This window comes from Mangifera indica, unplaced genomic scaffold, assembly GCF_011075055.1.
Source record: "Mangifera indica cultivar Alphonso unplaced genomic scaffold, CATAS_Mindica_2.1 Un_0005, whole genome shotgun sequence".
Lineage (NCBI taxonomy): Eukaryota > Viridiplantae > Streptophyta > Magnoliopsida > Sapindales > Anacardiaceae > Mangifera > Mangifera indica.
The window spans coordinates 24,247-42,917 of NW_025401097.1; the positions used below are offsets into that span (position 1 = coordinate 24,247).

The 18,671-nt window shown below is 31.2% G+C and overlaps 1 protein-coding gene and 1 pseudogene across 1 annotated transcript; both read left to right on the forward strand.

The window, feature by feature from the left end:
- Positions 1–370: 370 nt before the first annotated feature.
- LOC123205408 lies at positions 371–2,223 on the forward strand (annotated as a pseudogene).
- An 11,559-nt stretch (positions 2,224–13,782) lies between these two features.
- Positions 13,783–16,209, forward strand: LOC123205446 (protein CfxQ homolog). Its single transcript, XM_044622396.1, has 7 exons — positions 13,783–13,986; positions 14,254–14,364; positions 14,481–14,579; positions 14,670–14,780; positions 14,857–15,163; positions 15,247–15,386; positions 15,653–16,209. The coding sequence occupies exons 1-7, from the start codon at positions 13,846–13,848 to the stop codon at positions 16,187–16,189; spliced, it is 1,446 nt and encodes a 481-aa protein (XP_044478331.1). The 5' UTR covers positions 13,783–13,845; the 3' UTR covers positions 16,190–16,209.
- The last annotated feature ends 2,462 nt before the right edge of the window (positions 16,210–18,671 follow it).

Here is an 18,671-nt window from a genome sequence, read left to right on the forward strand (position 1 = left end):
TTGCCTTGATCATCTTTTCTATATTGTCCTCATTGTTCACTTACAATCATTGATTCTAAATCATCCTTAATTAATTTAAATCTTTTGAACATAACAACAACAAAAGTAAAACAAGTGTCTACAACTGAAAGTAATTTCAAATGACTAAATGGATTAAATATAGTCAATCGCATTGAATGGTTCATTATGAAGTTTTTAATTACCATAACATCACCATAAAGTTTTCAAAGTAAGTGGAAGTGGAAAACGGGTTTTGGATAATTTCAGAAGGGAAGAAAAAGAGTGTTTCTTTGCAGATTAATTATTCTAAGTACAATAAGATGAGTGTGTTTACTATCCAATTTATGAATTAATTTTGGGTTAAGTGCAGATGTTGGAGACACCTCTTCATCTTTCTGCTGCTGCCAACAAGACAGATATAGTAAAATTTTTGCTTGAGTGGAAAGGAGATGATAAAGTTGACTTGGAAGCAAAAAATACGGTATGTGTTCTACAATAAAATTGACAAGGAAGAGCAAAAATGCTAGTAAAAGAAAATCTGTTGTATAGTTTGCGTTTTTGTTCTGTTGAGTTTTGCAGTATGGAGAAACTCCATTGCATGTAGCAGCCAAGAACGGGTGCAACGAAGCTGCAAAATTACTTCTTTCTGATGGTGCTCTTGTTGAAGCCAAAACTAAGGTGCTTTGTACATATTTGATCATTATATTCTCGTTCAGAAATGCTTCTCCTGAAAAATGTGAGAGTGATATATTTTTCTTCATTTTTTTCCACCATTTTTACATGCAGTATGGAGAGTGACACCATTAATGCTTTCTGTCTTACACTCAATTCGAGCTGAAGACTGTTCAATTGTCAAGACATTGCTCGAGCACAAAGCCGATTGTGATGCTACAGATGATGTATGCATTTTATATTCTAAAATAATAATTTTTTTTTCTTGCTAGGTAGCAGAAATTGAAGTAACTTTGAATGCAGGAGGACATGAATCCTGTAGATTATGTTTCAAAAATCCAAGCTAATAAATGGGAAGTTGCTTGATTTAATACTCCCTCGTCAACAAGAGCAACGACAGAAAAAGTTACAAGAAGCATGTAGCAAGCAAAAAGAAAGGATGGATGCCCTCGAAAAAGAGCTGTCAAATTTTGTGGGTATGGATGAACTCAAGATGCAACTTCGAAAATGGGCAAAGGGCATTCTTTTGAATGAGAGGCGCAAGGCCATTGAATTGAAAATCGGCACTGCTGGAAGACTTCCTCACATGGCATTTCTAGGAAATCCAGGAACGAGTAAAATTGGAACCATAAACCCTAAACCAAATATTTTGTTTAATTAAATAATTTTTTTCATAATTGACAGGTAAGACTATGGTGGCTCAAATCCTTGGTAGACTACTCCGTAGTGTGAGAGTTTTGGAAACCAATAAACTAAAGAAGTTCAAAGGACAGATTTAGTTGGTGAATATATTGGTCATACTGGACCAAAGACTAGGAGGAAGGTAGAACAATTAGCTTCCATATCATGTGTTAACATTGAAATAAATTCATTCATTAAAACTCTATATAATTTGATGGACTTGTATCCTTTGTTTACTTTAGATTTCATGTTTTATTTTGACAAAAACATTAATTAATTTAATTCTCAGATCAAAGAAGCCGAAGGAGGCATTCTTTTGTAGATGAAGCATATCGACTAATACCGGAGGAGAGAAGTGGCCGTGATTATGGGTTAGAAGCCTTAGAAGAGATAATGTCTTGCATGGACAATGGAAAAGTTTTATTCATATTTGCTGGTTACTAACCTTTTTAATTTCAAATACCTGAGGTGTGAAGAATTAGCTAATGTTCTCCATATCAAGATGAAAAATCAGCCGAAGGATAGGTTGTTGTATGGATTTAAATTGCATTCAGATTGTACCGTGGACGCCATTGCAGAGTTAATAAAGAGGGAGACAATAAAAACACAGCGTATGAAGATGAATGGAGGTTTGGTGGATATAATGTTAAATAATGCCAAGGGGAATTTGGATCTTAGGCTTAGTGATGATTGTGCAGAGAGGGATGAATTGCTTACCATCAAATTAGAGGATTTTGAAGCAGCCATGGAGTTTATACCCGAATAAATGTTTGGCTTTATGCCTTTTTGAATATTTGAGTGTTAGGAAATTTCAATTTGTATTTGCAGTGAGTATTATAAGAATTTTAAATAATGAAATTAATTTTTACACTTTCCTTGTCATTCCTCTCTTTACTACTTACTACTATTTTACTCTGATAAACCAGTTCTGAATACCCTCACGATGAGCAACTCTTTACAACTGAGTTTTTGCACTGAAGAATTACATTATATTTTTCAAATGTAAAAATAATTTGTTTGAAAATTCATATAAAAATTTTTTTAATGATAAAATACAACCTGTCTGTGTGTTTAACATAAATGATGGTTCATGGTAATAATTGAGGACACTCACTCCTAGTATTTTTCCAAAACATGGACAAGTGAATTGTGTAACCAGCCATGCAAGAAAATGAGGTGGACTATAAGTCACCACCGCCGACCTAAGAACCGCCATGAAACCTGGCACGGATTCTCAGGATAGTATATACCTAAAATACCACTTGCTTTGGCCGCCAACGCCAAGACAACAAGGGTTGGTAGTAGACTTATTTTGGTGTCCTTTAAGTTTGTCTTCTACGAAAAGATAATAATGCCACTTTGATGTAAAAGAATTTAAGAAGGTCATTCATGATTTTCAGAATGTAATGAAGTTTGGAACCACAAGCACTCTTTTGTGATCAATGAAGAAGGATAATGATATTCGAATCTGTGAAAGATTCATAAGAACATGATAGATAAGTTAATTAATAAGAACAAAATTAGCCAGGTAATCATATTATAAAATAAAATAAAAAATAGCAAAATAATTTTTTAAATATGAATTGTAATGAGCTGTAGTGGTGGAAAATGGATGCAGGGTGGGTGGAAGAGAGTGGCAAATTGAATTTTTAAAGAAAGAAAGAAAGATTAATGGATGGTTTTGGATCAGTTTATGGATTTCTGTAAATACTTAAAATAGTCCAAATTACTCTTACCTAACCCTAATAAATTGTTAGCGAGAGTTTATAAGTTTATAGTCCAAAATGCGAACAAATGTGAAAACAATAAAATAGAGTAAGGCAAGACAACTTGTCGGGAAAAAGAATTAAGTAGCAGTCAATAGCGAATCTATATGTACATTATTGTTTGGCAACAAAGGCTGCGGGTTCTGCCTTGAATATTGTCAGGAAAGTTGACCAAAAATAGGAATGAATAATATAGAAAGAAAGACTTTTAGGGCAAATGAAAAGGAGGGTTGCTTTTGGCTCAACTTTTCTATCACTTAAACTTCCAGGAAAGCAATTCACTTGGATTTTTTCAAAGAACATTGACTAAAAATAGTGGTGAATAAAAGCCACATTTCGATAAGTTTATTTCACCATATATCACACGCTTTTTAATCCGATTACCGAATATTCCTCAAGAATCACTTTTTTCTTTTTTTTTTAATGAATTAAACTTTAATATTTAACTTAATTTATAATATTTATTTATTTTTATTAGTAAACTAGTGTTATAAACTCTATGATGACATGTACGTATTTATGTACATCACATAAATTAAAATATACTTGCATCGTTATTAGATGAATCACCCAACAAAAGTTTCTCCAAATATTATTATATATAGTTATAAAAGAAATGGCGTGTGGTAAGTCGTTTCAACAAATTTTCATTTATGATTGTCGGTACAAGATGAAAAGTGTCAAGGCCAAAGATGTAAAATCCCATTGGTGTACACATGGCTTGCATTTGCTTAATACATGAACATGTAAACTTAACTTGAAGTGGTTAACTTTAAATTGATAACAAGTACACCAAATCTAAGTAATAGATTCCCTCTCCTCCTCTTCGTATTTCATCTCAAAACATTTATGGTATTAGAGCCATTCGACAAGTGTCTATGATGGAAAATATTCAAGTATCCATTTTTTTATTCTTCCTTTGGTCCCGAGAAAGTTGTGGATTCCACGATTATCTTTACAAACCCTAACTTACAAAAAAGCTTTGCATCCCCTTCAATCTCCTCATCAGGTTTATGGACCATCTCACTAAAGCTATCAAAATTATTAGGTGTTGTCCAATGTCGCAAACCGTGATCTTGAGGAGCATCCCATTGGAGTATTACCTCAACCTGCTCCATTCATTCATGAGAGGTCTGAAGATCTTGACTGTTCAGCAATAATGGTAAAAAATTGTTAATCCTGAGTATGTTCTTTGGAAAAACATTGATAAGATGTTACTTTGTTGGCTTATTGCATCAATTTGAGAGGAAATCTTTCTTATTGTGTCTAAGTGTCACTTTGTGATTGAGATTTGGATTTTTTTAGAAAGAATTTGTTAATGCCTCAAAAACTCGAATTTTACAAATTAGAAACCTATTGCAAGCAACCAAGAAAGAAAGTCTTACCATTGAGAGTTATGTCTCAGAGATTAAAGGGTATGTAAAGACTCTAAAGTCGGGGGGTTTTCATGTTAGTGACTTAGAGCTTATCAACTAGATTCTTGATGGCTTAGAACCTGAATATGATGTAGTGGTGGCTAATTTGATCACTAGGATAGAATCTAGTTTTGAAACTCTTAGTCTCCAAGATGTCATGTACATTTTGCAAAAGCAAGAATTGGGATGAGGGAAAGTCAACACTAGTATAAGCTCTAATATAGCTCTTGAGTTTCATAATGTAATGGTTAACACAACTAGTCTGATTAATCCACAACATCAATCTCTTGGTAATTATTTTGTTGAGCATCTAAGTCAGCCTCCCATAAGTTAAACTTATGGACAATATTGCAATGAATCTACTACTTTAATACCACCACAGAGTCAATTTTGGTCCACTTTTCAACCTGAACCATAAAACTTAGCAAACCATCCTATACATCAGCCTAGTTATCATTACAGTAATTCACCTATCATCAATAAAGGAAGAGGCAAAAGCAAATTTTCTACGAGAGATAGAATACTCTGTCAAGTGTGCAATAAGACTAGTCATACAATTGTGCATGTTACTATAGGTTTAGCACCAATTACAATAATATTACCATCATACTCCAGTTCCTCACTGGTTCACCCACTACATTTGACTCTTTTCAACCAACTCAAAGTTTCAGGCAATCACTAAACCCCTACCAAACCAATCCCTATCAATCACACACTAATCTAAACCTTACATGTCCTTTCAAAATACAACCTCTACAACACCTCATCCACATCAATCTAACTCCATCTACATTTCTACTACTTCTCAAAATCATTCTCACCTTTCTAGCAATAATCATTAGGTTTATTATATACAGGATACTACACATCACCTCTCACAACTAAAATAAAAAATCTTGCCATTGTTCAAGACTACTATTGGTACATGGATTCAGATGTAACTGACGATGTAACTCATGACATATCTTAACTAACTACAACAACCAACTACCAAAGGAATGATCACCTTCAGGTTGGCAATGGTGATTCTTTAAACATTACTCAAGTTGGTCAAGGTCTTATCCCCATTTAGTTTCATTATAAAGCTAATCACCTCAAAAATGTACTTTGTGTTCCTTATATAACCAAAAACTTGCTTAGTATTTCAAAAATTACAAAAGATAATCAAGTTATTTTTGAGTTTTATGCTAATTAGTGTGTTGTTAAGGATAAACTCACTCAAACAATAATACTGTGAGGACAACTAAAGAATAATCTATATCAGTTTAACATTCTTACCTATACAATGTCTCAGTCCTACCTCAAAGATATCTCATCCCATTTCTACCCAAAAAATCTATTGCTTAACATATTGTGCACCAGTCATCTATTTCAAGCTCTGTCTTTAGTGATTCTAATAATTCTAATTTTGTTTGTGCTCATACTAAGTTGCTTTTGACTTTTCAATTGTGAACATTGTGCAAGATTTTGAATTGTTACATTTTCCCAACAAAAATAATAAAATCAAATCTTTTGTTATATCCAAAAGTGATGTTGATGTATGGCATAATAAATTGGGTCACCCAAATAGCAAAATTTTGTCACAAGTCCTTAAATCTATTGATACTGCTTTTAATTCTAATTACAATGTTTCCTTTTGCCATGCACGTCAATTAGGCTATTGAACCCCTAGGTGTTTTGATTATGTCAAAACTAAGTTTAAATTTGTTAATTTATATAAGAAGCTAATTGAATCCATAGTATAAAATTCTTAAGATCAAAAGATAGACAAAATTTATGTTTTCAACTTTTCAAACATAAGACTCTCGTCCCCAAATGTTAGACATTTATCCTCTATGGGATGTCAGTTTCTTTGCTAATCTCATGCATGTCTTTGTAAATCTAAAGATCTCAAAAGTTTTGACAAATGAATAGGGACGCCCATTCCCAAAACGAGGATGTCCATCTCTATGATTGGGACGCCCATTCCCTTACCTAGGACATCCATTCCTCTATAAATCCCCCACATGTCCCTTCATGTTTGAAATATTTTGGAATTAAATTCTAAAGGTGAAAAGAAGGATACTAGTCCTAGAAAAAGGTATGCTTATCCCTCGAGTGACACATTTCAAAAATTTGACTGTTAGACATTTGATTCAAAGCTGTCAAAGTTAGAATGTGTAAGAGGATGCTCATCGCTCAAAATAAAATGCCTATCCCATGGTATTTTCAAGGCAAAACATCATTTTCGAAGCTCAACAGATACATTATCCAAACCAACAATCATTTGAGCTATTTTAGTTATCCAAGGCTATAAATTGAAGACTTTTTGATAGGGAATAGGTTAGAGACTATAATGTAAAAAGCTTATAGTCATTTGTTCTCTAATTCCTCTCACACATGGTCATAACTCAAAATTATTGAGAGATACATTTTTGCTCGTTTACCTGTATCAGCCTTGTAAAGGCATTCACAAACATTATTTTTCATATTCGAACACTTAGGTGAAACCCCGAATAACTATTGAAGTGGGCGAAATCTCAGATAACTATTGAATTAGGCACAATCTTCGATCAATTAGTGAATGTGGGTGAAATCCTAGAGAGCTATTATAAAGAGAGGATTCTTTACTAGTAAAACTTCAAGTGGATTGCTTGAAGAAGTGGATATAGAAGGCTTGGAAAAGAAAGCTCCGAACCACTATAAATCTTGAGCATTTTTTTTCCCTACTCTTTTTACTTTATGCATTATATTTATGTTATTCGTTTTGATAAGTTGTTGAATATTATCTATGTTTGATTGCTTGAGTAAATTTGTTGAACATTGATATAGTTTGAATATTTTTGTTGAAATTGTTTGTAAAATTGTGATTGATTGAAAATTTGCTTAAGGAATTTTATTTAGTTAAAAAATTTTAAATAATCCTATTCATCTCCCTCTAGGATTATTAGCCATTTAAGGTTTTTCAATTGGTATCAGAGTTTAGACTCTAGGTTCATAAATTCAACAAATTTTAGAGTTTAAGATCTTTTTAAAATGGCTAGTGCATCTACCCCTTTGTTTGGTGAAGGAGATAACATTACTAAAGCACCATTGTTTTGTGGGTTAAACTACACTCAATGGAAAATTATGATGAAACTTCACATTCAATCTATAGATTATACGTTATGAAAAATAATTGAAAATGATGACTTTGTGCCTAGGGACCGTAGAATAAATTTACCTAAAAATAAAGATGATTTGATGAGAAAGATGAAAAATTGATGAGTTTAAATGCAAAGGTTATGAATATGTTGTTTTGTGCATTGGACTCAATTAAATTTAATAATGTATTCTGATGTGATTCAACCTAAGAAGTATAGACTAACCTAAGAAGAATGGACTAACCTTCAAACCACTTATAAAGGTACAAAGCAAGTGAAAGAGTTCAAAATCAAGCTTCTCTTTCATGAGTATGAATTGTTCAAAATGAAATTAGAAGAGAATGTAACCGATATGTACAAAAGGTTTTGAAACTTTGTCAATGATCTTAGTAGACTTGGAAAGAAGTTTAAGGCCATTGAGTTTGTGAAGAAGATATTTCAATCATTACTAGAATAATGGAGAATGAAGGTGACCACTATTGAATAATCAAAAGACCTAAGCAAAATTGGTATGAATGAGCTTATTAGAAGCCTATTAACATTTGAGATGAAAAGAAATCCTAAGGAAGAGGAGACTAAGTCTAAGAAGAACATTGCTTTGAAAGTAGAAAATGATGGTGATGATTATTCAACAAATGAGGAAGATGTGAGTATTCTTGCAAGGAAATTCAATAAGTTTCTTTCAAGAAGCAAAGACAAGAAATTCTCCAAAACAAAATACAAGAAGGATAGTGACAATGAAGTTATATGCCATGAATGCAAGAGGCCCAGTCACATCTGACGAGAGTGTTCTAAACTCATGAAGAGGAGAAAGGAGAAGAAGTAAAAAAAAAAAGTGCTTGTAGCCATTTAGAGCAGAAGCAACGATTCAAGAGATGAAAGTGAGTCAAAGCATGAAAGAGTCAATTTATGTTTTATGGCTATGAGCGAATCGGAGGGAGAGGGTAACAACTATAACACTTACTCTTTTAGTAAATTTCAAAAAGCATTTAATTGTCTCATGGATGAATACAAATGCATGTGTGCTAAAAAAATCATTGAGAAAACAATTGATATGCATTAAGAATGATCATGAAAATCTCATTAGTGAGCATGCTAACCTCAAGAAAGAACTTGAGTTTGTTAAAAATAAAAAAATTTTAGCATTAAATGAGTTAGAAAACCTTAAAGGTGAAAATGATGCATTGCTTGAAAAAGTAACTAAATCAAATGAGATTTTAGATAAACTCAAGACAGGCACAAAAAGATTAGATGAGATGTTTGCATCTTAAAGATGTGTATTAACAAAGAAGGCCTAGGCTATAATGGAATTAATCCTTTTACTAAATCATATAAGTCATTAAAGAATAATCATTTATTGTATTTAAAATGTAAATTTTGTGTTTTTTATTGGTCGTATTGTTGGACAGTATCTAATTAGGAATGAAAAACCATTTAAAGTAAAGAAGGTTTAAGTTCCTAAAAAGACATTAAAAACTAACCTTGATGGAGCCAAAACCATTTGGGTGCCAAAGAAAACTTGAATATTTTTGTTGGTGTGTCTTATAGCATTAGAATTAAATGTTGCAAAATAAATAGCCATGCAAGGCACATATCTAGGTAATGGAGATAAGAGCACGAAGATACTTTGAAAATTATAATTTCGTCAAGATAAGAGCTTAGAATGTCAAATTAGTACATAAACTTTTCTCTTAATTCAACCATATGAGTTTGATTGTTGGTTGGTTAGTTGCTTGAATATATATTCTTTAATATACTTTTGGTTAAGCGCTCATTAATATGATGTTGACAATATTTGAATGATGCATTTGAATTAATTGAATGAATTCATTTGTATCTTGATTAGTATGTGATGATATGGACATATTTTTCATGTTTGCATATTCTATTATTGAAATGTTTCAAAGATGTATGAATATGTGACATATGATATAAGTTTGATCGTTTAAATGCATTCGACGCTTATTGCAAAAATGAGTCAAATCGATGCAAACTTATGTTCAAAATTAGTCATAACTTGATCTACATAAATTCTTCTCAAAGTGAATCAAGATATTTAAGATTTGTATTTTGTGGTGTTTTGATTTAATACATAATTCATGTGTTTAATTCATTGTTTTTCAACTTAAGATTTTTGAAAAATCATGTATCTCTTTATATAAATGTCTATTCATGATTTTTTGGCATATCATCAAATTTTGAGGAACATATTATTTTTGTTACTCAACTTATTCCCATGTTTATGTTAATTATCATGTTCATAGTTGTGAATGATATTAATATCTAAGTATCAATTTTGAAAATTTGTATAAATACCTAGTTGACATAGCATCTAACATATTTTTAATGCTTTTGATATTTTCCTTGAATATTTCTATTGATTATCTTGATGATGTTTTGAGTTTAAATTATATACTTTGAATTTTATTGACTTGAGAAGATATATTGATTGAAAAGGAATTTATCAAAAATATAGTGGACACCAGGCCAAAATTTTTCCAAAACCTTATCATATGAACTTCCTTTAACATGAAAGCTTGGTAAATATTTTTGTTAATATAGACATTGACTAAGGGAGAGAAAGTTTTCAAATTAGTATTGCTTTAGCCTTTAATTGAAAATCAAATGAAAATTGTTCTTTAATTTATCTTCCCTCTATTATTGTTTTTTATTTATGATAAAAAGAGAGATATTGGTTAAGTTTAAAAAGTTTAAATGTGTTTATAAAATGAAAATGAAAAAAAAGGGAGATTTTTTTAAGACCAAAATGAACTATATTGTTAAAGTTATGGGGAGTCTTTTAAGTGAGGGGAAGCTCTAAACTCTTTCAAACTCTTTAAATGGTTTTTTCAATACTTAAACTTAATTTTTGTCATCAATAAAAAAAGGGAGATTTTTGAACCCCTAGATGTTTTGATTTTGCTAAAACTAAGTTTAAAGTTGTTAGTTTATATTTATTAAGCTAACTAAGTCCATAGCATAAGATTCTTATAATTGAAAGATGAATGAAATTTATGCTTTCAACTTTTCAGTCATGGGATTCTTATCCCTAAATGTGGGATGCCCATCCCCTATAGGACACTGGTTTCTTTGCTAGTCCCATGTCTGTCTTTACAAGTTTGGAGCTCTTGAAATTTTTGACAAATGAACAGGATGCTCATTCTCAAAACAAGAACACTCATCCTTATGATTGGGATGTTCATTCCTCTGTGGGTTCCCTACCTATCCTTTCATGTATAAAGCATTCCAAAATTGAATTCTAAAGGTGCAAAGAAGGTACTCAAATACATGAAAGGTACTCTAAGTTTTGGTTTATGCTTTAGTTCTAAAAGTTTGTTACAACTGAACTATTTCTCTAATGTTGATTAGGCTAGTTGTCTTTATGACAAAAAATCAATTACTGGGATTATCTTAAACTTAGGCCAAATCTTATTCAGTAGAGCTCCATAAATAGAAGGTAGTTGTCTTATCCTCAACTAAAGCAAAATACAGGGCTTGCCTTATCCTCAAAAAATCAACTACTCTAATTATCTCAAATGACTACTAAAATAACATGGGTGAAAAGTCTGTTTACAAAATTAAGGTTGTAGTTCTCTGGTTCCCTTGTAATATGGTATGATAATTAGAATGCAAGTTCATTGATAGCAAATCCAATATATCATTCAAAGACCAAACACATAGAGATTGATGCCCATTACATTAGAGAACAAGTTACTAGGAAACAACTGGTCATTCAATATATACCCTTTGAGTATCAAAAGGTTGATGTCCTGACAAAGCTATTGGCTACTGGGAAGTTTGTCACACTAAGGGATGGTCTAACTCTATCTAGCTCAGAGAAATTTTTATTTGGAAAACTAGATCAAGTTACTAGTGCTACTTAGTATGAAAAGTTATCTGGTGATGAGGTATAGTCTTAAATGCAAGAGAAATATGGCCTCTGAAGGAGGAGTTTGGCATGTGCATATATGATTTAGAGTTATGGAATATAGTTATGGTATGGAGTTGTGATATGTAGATTATGAGATGCCTAAAAGTTGTTCATTTGCACTCTATTGCATTGTGCAAATATCATAGTATAATGCTTTGAAGTAGCATATGGAATTATGAAGTGAGTTGTGGTATAAAGTTATGATGTATAATGCTTTGAAGTAACATTTTGGAGTTGCATTGTGCAAATGTCTTCGTGACATGTGTAGGTATGACTTGAAGTTATGAAATACAGTTCTAATATGGTGGTGTGATATAGAGTTATGCAGTTTAGTGTTTTGAAGTATGCATTGTGTAAATATTTGAGAACTGCCTATGTTAGAATTGCTTGTGTTATAGAATGTTAGCAGCTTGAATTTTGAATAATGAGTGAAGCCTTACTTAGGCTTTTCATAAAAGATTTCACTAGAAGAGTCATCACTAATAAAGGTTATAGAGAGCTTAGCTTAAAGCAGGGTGTTGGTATAAGATATAAAATGTCGTGGCAAAAGATGTAAATTCCCATTAGTGTACACGTGACTTGTATTTGCTTGATACATGTATATGTAAACTTAACTCAAAGTGGTTAAGTTTTAACTAATGAAAAGTACACAAAATCTAAGTAATAGATTCTCTCTCTTCTACTCTTTGTTTTTCATCTCAAAACCTTTTTTCTCAATTCTTGATTTCTTGATTTGGCCTTCACAATCATGTTCAATGATTATATTTTAGGATTTAAACAATCACCTCTAATGTTGTTTTCAAAATTGACAAGTTAATCTCTTGGTTATGTAAATTATTCAACTACCTCCCTTTTGTTAGGTTTTATTGTTAAATTTAAAAATTGACTAACTTTGATTTATGCAAGGACCAAAGTAACCTTGAAAATAAACTAAAGGACCCTCGCGTAAAATGTTAGAGTTTTATTAGCATGATCTCTCTGTCATGTGAAAAACTTAGATGGATTAACTTGAGACCAAATGGTGAGATGCTACAACAAAGCACAATCGTAAACTATCCGGTGCAGTGATTATGAGATCAGTAATTATGTCATGAGGTTTACCTGTTTGACGAAGTTGACAAAGTTCCCTAGTCAATAAAGAAGAAAGTAACCATGAAATGAGTTTCTAAAAAATCAATAAAATTATAAAAAAAAATTTGAAAATAATTTAAAACCCCAAAAATTAATATAAAATTTAAGAAATTTTTAAAGCTTGGTAGGTTTTCATTATTGTTTCCAAATTTTAATAGTTTATAATTTTTTTTTTAATGAATTCAACATAATTTTAACATTTATTAATATTTTATGATTTTTTTTTAGTTTTTAGGCTTTTCCTTTGAATTATCAAAATTTTTTTTAAAGGGTAATATATTATTATTTCGCTATACCATCCATTAATTCATTATTGATTCATTCAATGAATCAATAATGAATGAATCTCTCACATACTGGATGAATTGTATGGATTAGTGTGAATGGTTTTATGAATTTTGTATATCAATTTTTTGTTTTTCCAAAATAATGAAAAAAATTTTAAAAGATGAAAATGCATTCGAAATGTTTATCTAAAGACACAAAGAAAAGAACAAAAAATACGAAATTAATTATCTACGCAACAACCCTGATTGTTAATTGCTGATTTAAACCCTGATTTAAATCACTAATGTTATCAAAATCGCTAATGTTAAAGCCTGATTTAAAAAAGGGACTCATTACCACTTTTCGCCAATTGTTTCTTTTTTTTTTTTTTTTCTGGTTCAACTTTTAGACTCTGAATCGGACTACGACCGTAAACTTCACGACGTCAATACAAGTCAAAGAAATGAAAAGGTTGAATTTCTAAACTAACGGGCCCTAAGTTGACCTCACTTAAACATTATGATCCAGAGCCTTTATAATTTTAGGCATGCAGGGCATCTTCTGGGAAAAAGAGAAAAAACACAATAAAATAGAAATAGGCAAGGCAATTTCCAGGAAAAAAGAAAGATGAATAGACAACAGAGATACAAATATTATTGGTGAGAATGAGAGGAAAAAGCTCCTTAATGCTTTTAAGAAACTTCGTTGAAAGCAAAATAAATGAGCACATAGAAGCTTTTAAGAAATGGAATGAAACCTCATTTCATAAAGTGAACATTCCAAATCCTGATTTTTCTTTTTTTTTTTTTAATTTTCTTCTCTTTAATCTGCTTAATCATTAAGAAAGAAGACAAACAGACATGGAGAATGGTCACGATAAACAAACATCAGGATCTGAGGAACGCAGAACCATTCATGACTGTGCTCAGTTGGGGGATATTGATGGATTTCAGAAGCTACTTCAGGATGATCCATCGCTTCTCAATGAAAGAAATCCATTTGTAAGATTTATATTTTTTCAGTGTAATTTTTTTAATTAACATGAATATATTCACTTGAAAGAATTGGATTTTGTCAGTTGGTTCTTTAGAAGAATTTTGATAAAAAATTGTCGTAAATGTTAAACGGGTCTTAGACAAAAAAGAATAAAGGTTTTCGAAATTAAGAATGGAACAAAAATTAAGTTTCTTCAAATTAATCGATTTATGTACAATTAAGCTGAGTCTGTTTGTCTTCCAATTTATGTATTCATTTTGTTTTAAGTGCAGATTTTCGAGACACCCCTTCATGTCTCTGCTTTTAACAACAAGACTGAAATAGTGAAATTTCTGCTTGAATGGAAAGGAGATGATAAAGCTGACATGGAAGGGAAAAATATCGTATGTGTTCTTTATTAATATTCTGGAGAGAAATCTAACCATGCAAGTAAAAATGTCATTGCTTAATTGGAAAAACAAATATATATTTTAGGTCGTTGATGTGTTGAGTCTTGCAGTATGGAGAAACTCCGTTGCATTTAGCAGCAAAGAATGGGTGCAATGAAGCTGCCCGATTACTTCTTGCTCATGGTGCTCTAATTGAGGCCAAAACTAAGGTGCTTTATAGCTGTACCACTTTTTTTTTTAAATGAAAACTGTGATTGTGATAATTTTAATTCAATTTTTTTTAATCTTTTTACATTCAGTATGGAGTGACACCACTAAATCTTTCTGTTTGTCATTCAATTCGATCTGAGGACATGTCAATTGTGGAGACATTGCTCGAGAATAATGCAGACTGTGATGCAACAGATGATGTATGCATTTTTATATTCTCAAATAATGAATTTATTTCTTGCTAAATGGCGGTAAATTAAGTAACTTTGGATGCAGGAGGGCCTAAATCCTGTAGATCATCTTTCAAAAATCCAAGAAAGTGGGAAGTTGCGTGATCTATTAGTCTCTCGTCAACAAGAGCAACGAAAGAAAAAGCTTCTTGAAGCATGCAAGAATCAAAAAGAAAAGATGGCTGCCCTCGGAAAGGAGTTCACAAATATTGTGGGTCTGGATGAACTCAAGTTGCAACTTCGGAAATGGGCAAAGGGCATTCTTTTGAATGAGAGGCGCAAGGCCATTGGACTGGCAATCGGCACTGCTGGAAAACTTCCTCACATGGCTTTTCTAGGAAATCCCGGCACAGGTAAATTTGCTGCCGACTTCATCTTTACTTTATCAGTTAAAAATGCTGCTCGAATACTGGATTTTTTTTTTCATGTTAAATAGGTAAGACTATGGTGGCTCGAGTCCTTGGAAGACTACTCCATAGTGTGGGACTTTTGGAAAGTGATAACGTAAAAGAAGTTCAACGGACAGATTTAGTTGGTGAATATGTTGGTGAGACTGGATATAAGACTAGGAAGAAGGTACACGACTTTGCTTTACATTGTCAATAAAATTATGTCAATGCATTTTAAGTATACAAAATGACACATATTTAATACGTGTTATTATATAATTAAATGATTTTAAATTAAACAAAAATATAACATCTAATTATATGATCACATGTATAAATGTATACTCAAAATGGACATACATAATATTGCTTTTATATATTATATTTCAAATCTTAGAAACACACATTACAAAGATGTCTGGTTTATTTAAAGAAATTAAAATTTATGCATAGATTGAAGAAGCCAAAGGAGGTATTCTTTTTGTTGATGAAGCATATCGACTAATGCCGGAGGACGGTAGTCCTTGTGACTTTGGAATTGAAGCCTTAGAAGAGATAATGTCTTGTATGGACGATGGAAAAGTTTTAGTCATATTTGCTGGATACAATGAAGCAATGCAACGTGTAATATCTTCTAATGAAGGTTTCAGCCGAAGGGTTACAAAGATTTTTAAGTTTGAAGATCTGAGTTGTGAAAATTTAGCTAATGTTCTCCATATCAAGATGAATAATCAAGCCAAGGATAGCTCGTTATATGGGTTTAAATTACATTCTTCTTGTAGTGTAGATGTCATAGCTGAGCTATTAAAAAGAGTAACAACAGAAAAGCAGCGTATGAAAATGAATGGAGGTTTAGTGGATATAATGTTGAATAATGCTAAGGGGAATCTGGATCTTAGGATCCATGATGATTGTGCAGAGAGAGATGAATTGCTTACTATCAAGTTAGAGGATTTGGAAGCAGCTGCTAAACTTTTACCCCTCTGTTAGGCTTCTGTATGCTATTTTGTTTTAAGGTTATGCATTTATAATTATAATATTTGAGTATTAATGATCAATGATGAGTTATTACATGATTAAATTATAGTTTAATTTTAATAAAAAATTATTTAATCACATGTTAATATATTATTATTGATACTATTTAAATTTATACTCATTACAAGTATACATAATAATATATTATTGCTTTGCTTTGAAGTGTTTTAGCTATGTGTTAGTCAAAATTTTCATTTCATTTTCAATAACTATATTAATTACTTGGGATGAAGAAATCTCAACTCTTTCTTTTCATTCCGGTATGTATTATTTTGTTTTTTTTTTTTTTTTTTTGTTTTAACATTTAAGAAGTTGTTACGTTGGAGGAATCAAATATTGGCATGATGGAGAAAATTTAATTTTCTTATCTGGAGGGTATGCTAAATCTTGGAACTTCAATTTCTCTACGGTATTTTGCATATTTGTGATGATGTCCTACATATACGTAGTTCAACGGTGTGATATTTTTTAATTGAAAATTCCATTCAAACACATAAGTATAATATCATAAGAAATGATATATTAAAAAAGAGTCAATAACTTAAAATTTTTTTACTTAGATTGAGATACTGATTTATGGTATAAATTATAATCCATTGCAGAAAAACTGTTAACACGGGTATGCAAAATAACTACTTGTAACTTTCTATTTACCAACCGTTATGTTGTTTCTAATCAAAGATTGTAAAATTTACCGTAAAAAAAAAAAATAAGTTGGTGTAATTGGCCTTTCAAAAAGTTGACAAAATGTAAAGTTGTAACAAGAAATAGGCCAAAAGGCTTATTCTGACCTAAGTTTTAGTCTGTACCTAAATGCTTACCTACTAAGTTTTATAAACATAAATATCCATTTCTTAATTGTTAAAGTTAATAAAATCAATTAAATTTAAGGGTATAATTGTCATTTAACTAATAATATTAAAAAAGTAAAATTTTATTTTGTTTTCACTAAGTAATTTTAAAAACTAACAATTTTTTCTTCAAACTTAAATTTTGAAAATTTACATTTTCCCATAGGGTTTCAATTTTTTCTTCCTTCTTCGGCAAGTAAAATCTGACCAAGAATCAATGACACTCTCTCTTAGTCCTTGGAGACAACAAATCGATGGAAACAATGAAGAAGATGAAGGGCGTTCAATAGATACAACGAATCAAAATGTGTTCTTCACTGCGTCGAATTGGCTTCGTCATATTAGCCAAACACAAGCGCCCTTCATCTTGGTCGAATCAAAGACGAACACAAGTGTGAGAGAAAAGGTCATATCAACTGAATCGAAGACAAACACAATCGTCTTTGTCTTACAAGATTCGGTCAAACTAGTGGCTACATCTATAGTCGAGAGTGACAAAGAGTGCCAAAGAAAGGTCGTCGATTTCAGAGAAGGCGATTGGAGCCCCTGTCGTTGTCGAAAAATGGGTTGCTTTTTGAGTTAAGTTTAATAGAGGGAAAATATAACTTTTCAAAACTTAAATTTGAGAAAAAATTATTAGTTTTTAAAATTAAGTTGTGAAAATAAGATAAAAATTTTATTTATTTTAATAATATTAGTTAAATAACAATTATACTCTTAAATTTAACGAATTTTAGTAACTTTAATAGTTGACATGTGCATATTTGAGTTTTTTAAGTTTAGCGAATTGGAGTTTAAGAATGAAATAAACCTTGGGTGGGAATAAGTCTTTTGGCCTAGGTAATATTACATAACTAAAAATTCAAATCTTAATTTTTGTGGTTTTTAATGTATCAATTTCACTTTACATAGTATCATGTATGTGATAAATGGTAATTTTACTTTTCTATAATCAGTATGACATTGACATTAATACAACACCAATTGAGATTTAAAATTAGGGTTTAAAATTTGTATATACTAATAGCATTAATGATATTTAATAAAAAACCATAGTGCATACAAAGCCAGGGGATTGGGATGAGAGAGAGAAAATCGAACATTAATGTTTATAAGTTTTTATTTGATAAATAAAAATTTTAAAACAAATATATAAACCAGCCAGGTGAGTTTATGATTTTATAAAAAATGTTTAACAATTCATCTTGCCCAAAATGAGCTGAAATTTGTGGAATTTTGCTTCATATTATTGAAAACAAGATCTTGGAAGAGTTTGATATCCCAAGGATTTTCCCAGGGTGTTAACAAATTAATACTCTCACAATTTTGACATCTCATTATCCAAAGGATTTATGATTTTCAGTTTGAAAATGGCAAGCTCCATCTTAGTTTGGTAACAGAGAAAGTTAACAGTTAAATTTTCTTGAGTAAGACTAGGGGAGGTCCATGTAGGGGATATTAATGAATCCTTGTCAGACAATCACACCAAATGTAAATTTTTTATTAGTTGTTTGTCGGGGATGCAATTGTAAGTCTTGTTGAAAATTAGAAAGGCGAGGCATCTTCTAGGTAAAGAGATAAAG

Coding starts and splice junctions, on each gene's coding strand:
- LOC123205446 (XM_044622396.1), top strand. CDS start 13,846: ATGGAGAATGGTCACGATAAACAAACATCAGGATCTGAGGAACGCAGA. Junction 14,365..14,480: donor ACATGGAAGGGAAAAATATC/GTATGTGTTCTT, acceptor TGAGTCTTGCAG/TATGGAGAAACTCCGTTGCA. Junction 15,387..15,652: donor GATATAAGACTAGGAAGAAG/GTACACGACTTT, acceptor ATTTATGCATAG/ATTGAAGAAGCCAAAGGAGG.